The 12,696-nt window shown below is 34.9% G+C and overlaps 1 protein-coding gene across 1 annotated transcript in view; it reads right to left on the bottom strand.

The window, feature by feature from the left end:
• The window catches only part of LOC120350815, a 118,030-nt gene that overhangs the window by 66,284 nt on the left and 39,050 nt on the right, over positions 1 to 12,696 (bottom strand). Inside the window, exon 2 of the mRNA XM_039425699.1 lies at positions 4,549 to 4,745. Within this exon, the coding sequence (XP_039281633.1) occupies positions 4,549 to 4,745 (197 nt within the window). The remainder of the gene's footprint in view (positions 1 to 4,548; positions 4,746 to 12,696) is intronic.

Genomic DNA, 12,696 nt, shown 5'->3' with positions numbered 1-12,696 from the left:
GTTGTCGAAACACATAAATTGTGCTGATTTACAATTTAGCGCCATTAATGGCGTGATAAAAGCCATGGGCGGATGCATATTCCGGCTCCCTCTCCACCACCACAAACTACTCCTCCTCCTCCTTATCATCCTCTACCACCCCTTGCACCTCAACTTGCACCACTCACTCCTCCTCTTCTTCCTCTTCTTCCACCTCTTCTGCTCCTTCTCCTCCTCCTATTCCGACTTCTATTCCCCCTACACCGAAAACCGCTACCACACGACTCTGATCGCGGATGATACGTAGATACGTTTGCCACCAAATATACGTGCAATGATGATGACTCTTGTTTAAAGTGTAGTGGAAACACTTGTTCTATGAGTAAGGTGAATACAGTGTATTGTGTTGCTCAACTCATTGCCTTTCACAGTATATTCTTGAAGGATTCAGTGTATGCTCAACTTGAATTATATTTTTGAGCAAGAAGTGACATGCTTTCAAATAGAACAGAATTTCATATTCCTGATGTGTAACGTGCTGAAGTAAATCAAATTATATTTTTATGGAGTTGAAGATCCGGAGTGAAATGATTCGAAGCATGTATAAAATAGAAATAGTATAAGAGGAAATTTCTCTATTGCAATTTGTACAGTAATATAATAGGCTATATCTCGTTTTAGATATCAATTTACCATTTAATGAATAAATATGTGATTGAGACCAATTATCTCTTTAGCAGTGAGAAGCTAGTACTTCTTTGATCTCTTCCCTTATATCTGATATTATTCAATTATCGAATTATGCTATTAATTTACTTAAATATGACAATTCTTCGAGAATGAAACTATGCTTTTCAATGATTCAACATTTGGTGTGAAATCTATAGCAGCATCAATATAAATTGTAATTCACTATATCAAGCTCAACAGCTTTACTGAATCCACTATAGTAGCCAATGAACTTTTATGGAAACCATAACGTCATTTTTGGAACTGTATCTAGTCACTCTCAAGTGGGAAGAATGCACCATTTCAAAATCAGGACACGATTACGAGATCCTAATGGTTGATACCCTGCAAGAAAATTCACTCACTCGTATCATTCTGCAGCTTTTCGACGCGACAAGTAGCTACTAAATGTGTGCCTTTTGGTAGCTGCTGCTTTTGCGATAACCTAAGTATATAGAATTCATTGCTCGTGACAGTGGTATGGCTTTGACCCTGTTATACAAAGTGCTCCATTTTTATGCCAGCGTGCTTTGAGAATTGGCTGCCATATTTCTATTTAAAAGTCTGTGGAAGCTAGAACCTTGTTGATCTTCAATGATATTTCTGAGTGAGAACAATATTTATCACGGTGGTTTCCATAAAACTCCTTTATCTGCTTTCATTTTATACACCAGCATCTTTCTTGTAGGGCCAATCCATTCATAACATTTTATGTTGTTATTATGCTGCTCAAAGTTTTCTCAAGTCAATAATGATATTTGGAGGTTATGACAATATAACCTCCATGATTGTGACAGTATTTCATTGTTGAACTAAATCTTTTAGAAAGCTTGAGGATTCTAGAGTTTTCTTCTCCGGCACCTCCTCATACCACATTATTTGCACTTATTGGATATATTGGAGCCTCCACGAATAGGTAAAAATAAGAGTTAATTCAATTTTCCCCACATCTTTAAATGTCTTCATACAACTCTTCTTATTGTAGTATGATTTGAATTAATGGAGAATTTATTCTGAGCAATCTTATTCAGAAACTGTACAACTAGCTGAAAATTCCAATTCCAATTTATCATTACTCATTGGAGCTCATACCAAATGCAGAGATCCAAATAATAGTAATGAAGAGATTCAATCCAGCAATATTGATAATAATGTTATCTAGCAGAGTGTCTGCGCTTCAGCAAATAAGTGCAGATACCTTCGACTGGAATGTCTATATCCTCATGAATGGTAGCCTACAGGATTACGGCGCTGAGAAACACTCCATTCCATATCACTCTCAATGAATCCTCGGAATTCGCATTGCTCCGGTCGATAACAGCCGTACATCTCTAGCAAAGCTGGCAAACGAAGGCTCAAGACGGCAAATGTGTGCAGTATGTGCACAGGAGCTGTTCCTGCTATCATTTAATCCAGTGATTTGTTTCCACCTTATCACCAGGTGCAGGCATTTGATACCACCTCCACATTCCACCCAGCAAATCCCTTTTGCAGCTATTCAATAATTTACTGCCTCCAGGATTAGCCGCTGAATTAAGCTCTAAATCAAACAAATTACCAACTCTACTGAAAAATATCACGACTCCATACGTCTTATTCGCTTAATTAGTACTGTTAGTATGTATGAATAATACAATGAAATATGGGCGAAAGAATGACTTTTCTTTTACCTATTATCAGTAATAATACACTCAATTCACAGAATGGAATACACATGAACCCACAAGGCTACACGCAGAACAAACAATCAACTACCAACTCTACTTTGCTTTTCAAACTAAACTTTTCGAAAAACATGAAATTATCATGATAAATTCAGTCTTTTGGATAGAATTCAAGGTCAGACAAGGTCGGATACTCAGAGTTTAAGAGATAAACTGATGCGAAGTGAATGATTGAACATTGTTCAAATTGCACTATGTTGATACAGCATTGCTAAAAGCAGGCCTTGATGTTGGAACGATGATAATTTTGTCTGGACCAATTATCAAGAGACTGGCTGAAACTGTTTATTAATTTATTCGGCTTCGGCACATGGAAAAGCGTTGTTTATCTGCTGGGGGATACGAGAAGGGACTCGGAATATTGCAGCGTTGTATAATTCTGATTTCCATCCATCAATATTAATGACGACATAATCCGATTCTGATATCTGAACAAACATTCACCTTTACGTCAATATTGACCCCACAACTCGGCCAATTCATCTTTTCCTCCCTCTCATTTTGTACATGACTCACTTTCAGGCTATTCTTGCTTTCCGTATAGCCGCACTATGATAATAAACTACAGGGCTCTGTGCACAATTCCTATCCGAAATTCTCCTCTCTCATAAAATTATTTCATATTGTAGTCTGTAGAACGTTATTTTGATTGAATCTACTTCCAGATAAATATTGTATTTAGAGTATTTCAAATTGAAAGGTTCATTGTATCGATCTCTCTTCATATAACTACAATCTAATCATTATTATCCATTATATGATCAGACAAATTACATTTCACCGTCCAAAAGCTGATTATGGATTATCATACTGATTCATCTACAATCATTCGTAAGTTCATAGGTATTTACAACAAAGAAAAATAGCTTATTTATTATGATGAGCATCAAAAATTCATAGTATAGGTATGTAGAGGGTGGGAAAGACTTGCCTGGTTCCATCAATGATAGTAGGCTAAATTGTTTTTGTTCTTAATCGTAATCTAGCATCAAGTCACATTCCCCATTTCTCAACAGGATGTTTAAAGTTTTTCTATAATTTACCAAGCTATACTTTTTCATTTGTTATTTGGAATCAAATCAAAGTTATCGCCTTATGAAAACTATTTCAAATGCAGATTACAAATGTAATTTTCTTGGAACTAAAAATACTCTTTTTATCATTTATACTCATTTGGCGACACCAGAAAAACCATAGTTTGAGTGCTGATAACTAGTAACAAAACAGAAAACGATTATAATCAAAATAAAATACACATTTTTATTGGTAACATGTTGGGCTAAACTATAATCCTATACTATTGAACGAGCAATTTCTGTTTATATGTTCAGATGTTTGTATTTCACCGGATCTCGGAAACGGCTCTAACGATTCTCACGAAATTCAGAACATAGTAGGTTTATAATATAAAAATTCGATTGTACTAGGTCTCATCCCTGAGAAAACTCGCTGAAGGACATTAAAAGGATTTATTCATCCTTGGAAAAACAGCTGACAATTTAGTCTTCTGTTGATGATGGAAGTGAGTGAGCGAGTGCATGTGTGTGGGACTGAAACAAAATTATGACTCAGCTGTTGAACTTTTGTAATCCTTCAATCAGATACTCAGTGCCGGTTGTACAAAAGCCTTAAAAGGCTTTAAAAGGCAGGTTAAATTTTATCCTGATTGATCCCAGTAGAACCAATCAGATAATCTATCTTTTTGAAATGGTCTATTTTGATTTGGTTCACGTGAAATTAATCAGGATTAAAATTTAACATGCTTTTGTGAGAGAAATTTTTGCATTCCTATGGGAATTAATCTCAATCCACTGTGATTAGATAGAACCTTTCTGTATGAACTATAAATATATTATAATTTCTTCTTTCTTAATTAATTTTATATGCTTTTGTACTCCAGAGCGGAGCTCGGTGCCCCGATATTATAATAATAACTATGCAATTCAATCAATTTTGTTTTTTTTTAGGTATAATTTGTTTTTTCTGTAATCAAGTTTCAATTTTTGACGTTGTCTGTACATGTTAATTTTTTACTTTGTCTGTACATGTTAATGACAATATTTGGTTTGATCTTGAAATTTAGCTAATATCAAGTTGTTGAATGCTTGAGACTCACCAGCGCCACGCCAAGCCTTCTGTTCGTTCTTCTCGGACCAATCAGTATAAGCGCCCAGTGTGTCATCGTCTTTCGCCGCCAAATGGTTGTCGAACATCTCAGCAAATATGACGTAATATTTTTGTGACGTCACTGGCTTCCAGCAGTTGGGCGTAGCAGTCGCGTTCGGTCGGTAGAATCGGGTCACATTCACTCGCCTAAAACAAAACAAAGCACAGTTTCCTTGTGAATTCTGAGTATTTAACCAACATGAAGTTAAAATATGATGAATTGTTTTCAAATGTCAATTCATGTTGTACTGATTTTTCTAGAATGGTTTGCAATTTCAGATATCCAACAATCATTAAACTCTCCAATTGTTTCATCCCCTAAATTTTCCCATATTTGAAAAATTATTGAATCTTTTCCTGATGCTTTTCTCTCCTTCAACTAGTTCATAATGACAATATCTTCGCTTGGATTTCGAATGTGGAACAAATAATAATAGTAAAAATAATAATAATAAATATGAATTATTTATTCCGTTTGAGATATGTAATGGAAGCAATTGGAAGTAGTGTTATTGAAATTAGTGAAAATTAGAACGTAATATTTTATTTGCTGGCTGCCTAGCATAGGCTACGGAAAGCTTGCATTTTTTCAACCGATGGACGAGGTGAGGATCTTTCTCAGGGTTGGGAACTGCCTGGGAAAGATAGTTTCCATCCACTCGTCCCATCAACAGTTTCCGGCTCTTCTTCCCCCCTGCCGTAGTCTAGTTTCCACGTGTAGGCCTAGGAAGAGTCGGACCTGAGACAAAAATTGCATTCTTTCCGTGCGCTCTTCTTTTAACCGTTGAAGCGAACGGAGCGCGTTCAGACACCAATTCTTTTCGGAAGTGTGGATCACCCAAAACATCATTTTAATGGACTTCTTCAACGTCTTCATTATGGGTGAGTCCCAAAATTAATCTTACTCAAATGACAAGGGGCGATCGAACTTTATTTGCATAACGATAGGTTTTTTTTTGTTTTATTGTACCATTCCAAATCTCTTTCAATGTTTTTGTATTAGGCTAGGCAGCCAGAGTAGAGTCGAAATTGTTGTAAATAATGGTAGAGAAAATGTTTGAATATAACAAACTTCCATGGAGTAAAAAAATTAGCTTTCTTTAACCACGTCTACCCTTTGGTAAAAGCAGTTATTAATATCATCTAATCTACCCGAGATATCACAATTACAAACATGTAATAAATAAATATATTGATAAAATGTACATAATATTCAAAATACAATATATAATTTACTGCAAATATGAAAAAATGATCAATTTTCCAATATCTTGGAAAGTTTTAATTTATTTTTAAATAAATAAAAATGGCGAGGGACCTCAGCTGAGCTGACTCAGGTCTGATGTCAGAGTATCAAGTCGCACAAAATCATTTCAAAGGCCTCTGAAATGACTTATAGACTGCTTCTAGGATTTAAGCTGCCTGGATTGACGACTTAACGTGTGCGTAAGTACTACTTGATAATACTTAACGTTTTATTGATAATACTATCAATTTGAGAACTGATTGTCGTTGTAGCCTATGTCAGTAACTGATCATGTTCGTGACTACATTGTTTTTATAGAAAATAATAAATTTTCTGAGTTATCCATATTCGTGTCTACCCAAGTTCATCTTTAATTCAACTGACCACTCCCATTTCAACCCGGCCTGAGTGGTGGATAGCCATCTCTTTGCAAGAGCCGTAAATCAACATGCACCATCCGGCAATTCACTACACTAATACGAGCACACCGCGATTTGTCACCCAAATTAACACATTACTCGAACGCTTGTCGCGCTTTGCCCACAGTCCTAATCGCTGAGATTAATGGCCACAAACTGTATTGTAGTAGTTTTGGGAGTCGCTGATTTGCGTTACCATGTTTCATTTATTTATGACCACCCTTGGATTTTTTCCAGCAGAACTGGTTTCAATCCATCTTCAATTAATTAATTTTAATGTTTTGTTGCACACACTTTCTCATTGCATATTTGGGATGCTCTGGGTATTTATTTTTGTGGTGGATATGCATATTTTAACATTCTTAGTAAGAATAGATTGAATCTCCTGAAAAAGTTTATCACGTTCAAGGTCCATCAATTGTCATAATTTTGTAATGTTTTTCTATTTCTAAATTCAATGTTACTGATGAAGAGATAACATTTATTATAATACCATATTGATTATTTATTAATTTTCCTATAGTCATCATAGAATTTGTTCAATGATTATATTGAATAATTGTGGTATATATTTCTGGGGCGAACTTTGACTAAAGCTTTAATCCAGTACATGTTGAAGTACGAGTACATGTTTCAATCGCATGAATTTTTTTTAAGGGTCAATTTACATTCAATCTTACGGGAATATGATACAGAAGAGAAAGGCAAAACCCAGTTCAATTACAGAGTTCTTGATTTATCCAAGTGAGCACGTTATATTAATCATCTCTGACTTGTCACAAATTTCCATTTTTAAACATTTCTATTTAACAAGCTACTTGGGTTCGGTACAATCTGTGAGGGGTAGGTTTTCTTGGATAAGCAATGAAAATACGGCTATTTAAGAACATTATATCGTAGTATGTGAATGAATAGAATCGGAAGAAACGATAAATCCAATCTAGCTTCTTGTAGTATAGGTCAGTCAGAGGCATTTGTCGGTCTATTCAATCCAGGAGTAAGAGACCATTCATTGTTCATTGAACATAGCTGTTGATGTTATGCGCTTGCATTCCAGTTTGCAGTGGAGAAGCGACTCACTGGCTTACTAGTCCAAGGGTGAGAGTCTCATTGGGATGAGGGTAGTTGAGGAATGGTGGTCATATATCATGGGCGACAATCTACCAAGTCTTGGGTTGACCCAGGATGGAATTCCAAGCCATCCAAACAAGAGATTCAAGCTTGGGGGGTCGAGATTCTATTGAACATGACTCTAGGCCTGAATCAAGTTCGGACGAATCGAAATACCCAGCATTATAGTGAATCAATTATTGTGTAAATTTAATCACAGAAAACAATTGAATTTTCCATTATGAGAAACCACTACACATTACAGTGTAATAGTGTGAAATTGAGTGGGTATATTGTAGTTGTTTTTTTTCGTGTGTGTCTTATTTTTCAGGTTTTTGAACTGGAATGAACTTTGATTAGTACTTTCAGATTTTAGTGTGAGAATATTTGTCCATGTTTATTGAATTTGCTAACTTGTTGCTTAGTTGTCAAAATTAAAGCAATTTTCGTGCATTTTTCAAATACAGTTTCAATTTCATGTCGAAGAAGCCACTATATTTGAAAATTGTACGAGCATTGACCTTTTTGCAGCTTTGACTTTTCCACTGGAAGTTATGCTCAACGCTCGTGGAGGGGGAATAATTTTCTGTGAAAGGGCGACAGTTCGAATTGAGACGTAACTGGGAAAACATGTAACGGTGTGCGAGCCTTGGTCCTCTGAATGGGCCCATTTCCCATTCAGAGGGACAAATTGTTAAGTTTTCAGTTATCATTAACTTTTATCTAGTGAATAGGAAACCAAATTTTATAGATTTAGTAGGAGTAGAATCAGGAAATTATTTGTGCGTGTGAGTTCAAGTATAGTGAGTTTTATTAAAGTGTATGTGAGTGTTTCTGAGGTCTGAGGAGTCCAAGTTTGAATATTGCTAAAATGGTGAGTGCCGAACTTTTGTTGTTTTTCTTATTAAGCTCAAAATTTAGTTTCATAGAATGACCTAGGCCCAAATTTAAATGCAGCAAGTTAGCAGGTTCCCAAAATGTATAGATTGAAAATTAAGTATGTCTTCTTGACCTGAATCGATTGCTGAATAACTTTGTTCTGTTTGAAAATTTGACATGTTACCTGACTTTTATTAATTCGTTCTACCTATTTAGAGTTCAATAAACCTGAAGTTGAATTTTATTAGTATTTTTCATTGGAGTTCCTGACTCGTAGTTGCTAGTTGCTAATAGGTGACAATCAAATAATTATGATAATCTGTGCATTTGGATGAACGAATCCACTAAGAGCTCCCAACCAATCAAGGATTCAAATACAGGTAGATGATTTGATAGCAGTAAACTTTAGCAAACAGAACCTCTTCTAGGTCATTATAGAAAAGAAGAAACAACCCCCCTCCGTTTACAACAGTACTACATTATGAGAGTCAACTTCAGTTAGAATTTAGAGTCAACTTTTAGTTAGTGTATATCTTTCATTTTTCTCCTTCACGCCAAATGCATAATTATTCTTCGAGTTTATCAAACCCAGTATTTTGGTCCAGGGACATAAAAGAGATGCTCACAAAAAAGGTGCAGATGCATACCTTAAGAATATGGGTATTTGGAATACTTTCCCTCGTATCTAGGAATAAGGAGAGAGAAAGAATAAGATGTTGATGTTGACGTATTCCATCAAGAACAAAACAGGCATCTTGAACTTCATGATAATCTTTAGAAATTATATCAGTATTAAAACTGTACATAAGAAATCATTCATCTACATGAATTCATCTACAATCAAATCATTAATTATTGTAGAGAAGTGTCATAGAGAATACCTAGTTACAAGTTATTCTAGTTTCAGTCATTCTGATTCTATGATAATGTTATCAGAAGAATTCACTCGGAATCCACCCTAGTAACTTGAAGTTTAATCTGTGCTACGCTATTTCTGTTGCAGTTCTTTGTAGAGATTATTGGACACGGATCTGTCCAGATATGAGAGCAGGCTCTGTGAGCAAGCAAAGCTCCCAAGAAGCACAGCCTCGTTCTTCAGCAGAGCGGAGAAGTGTAGACAAGTGGGATTCGCTTGTATCCCGAGTACAAAGGAATAAGAGGCCAGAATAAACGCCAGCGAAATATAGACAAGACAGGCGCGCTTTGTGGCGTTTGCATTGTGCTTATCGGAAAGGGCGCTCTGCTTCTCGGCTCATGGTGGCCTTCGTAACAACTCTAATTCAAAAGACTCGGCCCAATGTTATGAAGCACAGCCAGCATTCTTCCGCCTGATGAGAACAGTTGCCTTCAGAAGCAACAGGGTTCAGGCATGATGGAGACTATAAAGAAGAGAGATAGTGACTAGTTGATATACTTTATCTAGAAGGAGATAAAAGAGAGGTCTATGAGGAGAGGAAAATTATCGTGAATCGTGATGAACAGATATCAAATAATATTATTCAATATATTATTTTGTATAATAGAGAAAAGGGATATTATTATTATTATTAGCGTATGGCTTTGAATGGTGGGGAGACCCAAGGGTAGTTCCACCTCGCCGTATATAGTCCAAAGTTTCCTAGTGGAAAACCGGACACTAAGGTTATAGTGAGCACAATACATTAAATTTACACTTTTCACTTCGGAATAAAGTTTATTTTGATGTTAAAAAGTCCAAACATATACAAAACCGAAACAAAACACAAAACCACTAAGCCAAATTCAGAAAATATTGAATTTAGACAATAAATTTAGAGCCGAAAATCTATAGCACGTTAAAATTTTGCCATTGATTCACAATAAAAAGATTTCGAATTATTATTCGATACACAACTTACTTTCTCGTATATTCTGTACACTCGTGGTATTTATGGTACTTAGAAGAACATAAACATATATAATTTTTAGAAGAACATATAAAAATATTTTATCGACCTTCGTAGAATGCCTTCTCTGTAGTATATTTTTAAATTCAAGATTTGTGAGTTTGGTATATTAAGTAAACTTTCTAATCTGGGAAAATTGTTCCATGAATATTCTTTCATTTCGATGAAATTTGAATAACAACAATGAGACGATTAATCATGAGAAGATTAATGTGTTATTGGAGGATAGTATGCTCGTACAATAAAAAAGTTAAATATTTTAAGCATATCATGTGAGAAAACTCATTATATTTCAAGCATATCATGTGAGAAAACTCATTACTTAATTTATGAATTCATTTACAGTGAGCATAATATTATGTTGAAGCATATTTCGGCCAGAAAGTGAAGATCTTTGAAAACAATGATCGTATATCGGTGATTTCTAGAAGGAATTGGAAGGTTATTACGTTATAGTACATAGAACAAGAGTACGGTATTTAGTTTAAAATAGGCTTCTAGTTGAATCAGAACTAATCAACATAATATCATACAATTCGAAATGGATCAGAGAAATCAAGTCATGTTTACGCTTACTAGTCGACAAAACGTTTAATGCTGGGATGCAAGCTGAGGGAAACAAGATGCAACTATTGGGTTGTAACCGTTTCGAGTTTTCCAATTTACATACAAATGGAAAACTACAGAGCAACCTCAGTCACCACTGTGAGACAACAACTGCATTTCCCATGTCACTAGAAATGTTATCTAGGTTTTATTCTGTTATTTTAAAAATTACCACTGCGCGAGCAAGTTCCATTATGCCAAACTCTTCTCTGAAAACTCTTGAAATATCTCCGGCTGGTAATAAGCATAGGCCTACTTCATTTTCCTCTGTCATGCTATTACACTAGGTAAAATTACAACTAACTATTTTCCAATGTTCGCTTCATTTCAAATTGATTCTGCTATCTCTATTCCAGTTTTCTGGATATTCAACTTCAAAGGAGTATAATTTTGAACCGAGAATGATCAATGAATGATAGTTACAATCGTTCATATGACATAGTGAAATTGGTAAAGGTGGATTATGAATTGTATTCTTGTTCAGAACATAAAATTTCCCATTCCACAACTTCCTGTTTAAGATTATGCATACTAATAATATTGTTATGAATGGGCCTTAAGACGGTAGACGCGGCAGGGCAGGGGGGCTTCTAGATGAAAGACTAATCATTATGATTGGAGACTCATAATTAATATAAAGAATGATAATTACAGATGAATGCTACATCATTAACAATATTTTATGATCCAAAATTAGTAGAAAGCTTAGTTAATAATGTGGAACTCCCCTTTCAAACATGACATACTTATCTCTATATGAATCTGTTCTTCCACAATGAATTTGGATTCCATCGCTTATTTTGATTTTGTGAGATTAGCTTTAGATACATGGAATAGATTTGATACATTCATTGTTTTGTTCTTATTCTCCAAGAAATGATGTATTGCAAAACATTTTGAATGCAATCAGCATGCATCTACTTACATTATTATCAATGCACTGCTACAATGCTAATCAGTTACATGGCACTCCATTATTAATACGCCCTACTAGTACTCAAGCATAATTAGTGCATTAGTTGTAAATTATGTCTCTGCTCCAATAGAGGGGTGAGTAGCTCTGTTGATCTTCCAAATTGAATCCTGTCCTGAACAGAGAGAGTCATCTAAATTCTCGAGAATAATACTGTATTGATAGATAACACTTTTATTCAATGATAATGTTCTTCTAATCATTCGAATGCTATTATTTTTCCTGATATTTTGCCTACATACAGAACTTGTGACTAAAATAGTACAAACATAATGTTTCAAGATGTGTAGGTAATGTATAGGTAAGAGATGTGTAGATGTGTAGTAATGATCGACAAGTGTAGGAAATCTCATTATTATGTGATTCACTTCAAAGATCAAATCAATCGATCATGAAAAGAAATGAATGAGTAATAATTATGAAATTTGTAAACACTTGACTCGACAGACTCAACAGTAAATACACATGTAATGATATGCGTATCTAGTTATCAATGAACACGTCCCTATACGTGAAGGATTCTATTGCATTTTTCTCTTAGTTTCATCCCATCACAATCACATTTGCTCCTAGTGGATGGTTCTCCAATCAGTGAATGAAATTATCTTGTCGAGTGTGGAATTGAATAAGTTATAGAGAATAGCAGAGAGCTTCATAACTTTCAAAAATATTCATCGCTCAAAATCACTGTCTCATTCATAAATATCGAAAAGTGTAGGAAATCTCATTATTTTGTGATTGACTTCAAAGATCAAATCAATCGATCATGAAAATAAATGAATGAGTAATAATATTATAAAATTTGTAACCACCTGACCTGCGAGATCGATAAGTATCATATTTATGTGAAGTAACGCAACACTACAAAAAGGTGAGCTCACATAAATAGATAGATAGATAGATAATTGCCTTTTATTTGTACTTTACAATATCAAATGTG

Source organism: Nilaparvata lugens, chromosome 4, assembly GCF_014356525.2.
Source record: "Nilaparvata lugens isolate BPH chromosome 4, ASM1435652v1, whole genome shotgun sequence".
Taxonomy (NCBI): domain Eukaryota; kingdom Metazoa; phylum Arthropoda; class Insecta; order Hemiptera; family Delphacidae; genus Nilaparvata; species Nilaparvata lugens.
This window is presented reverse-complemented; position numbering and strand designations above follow the sequence as displayed.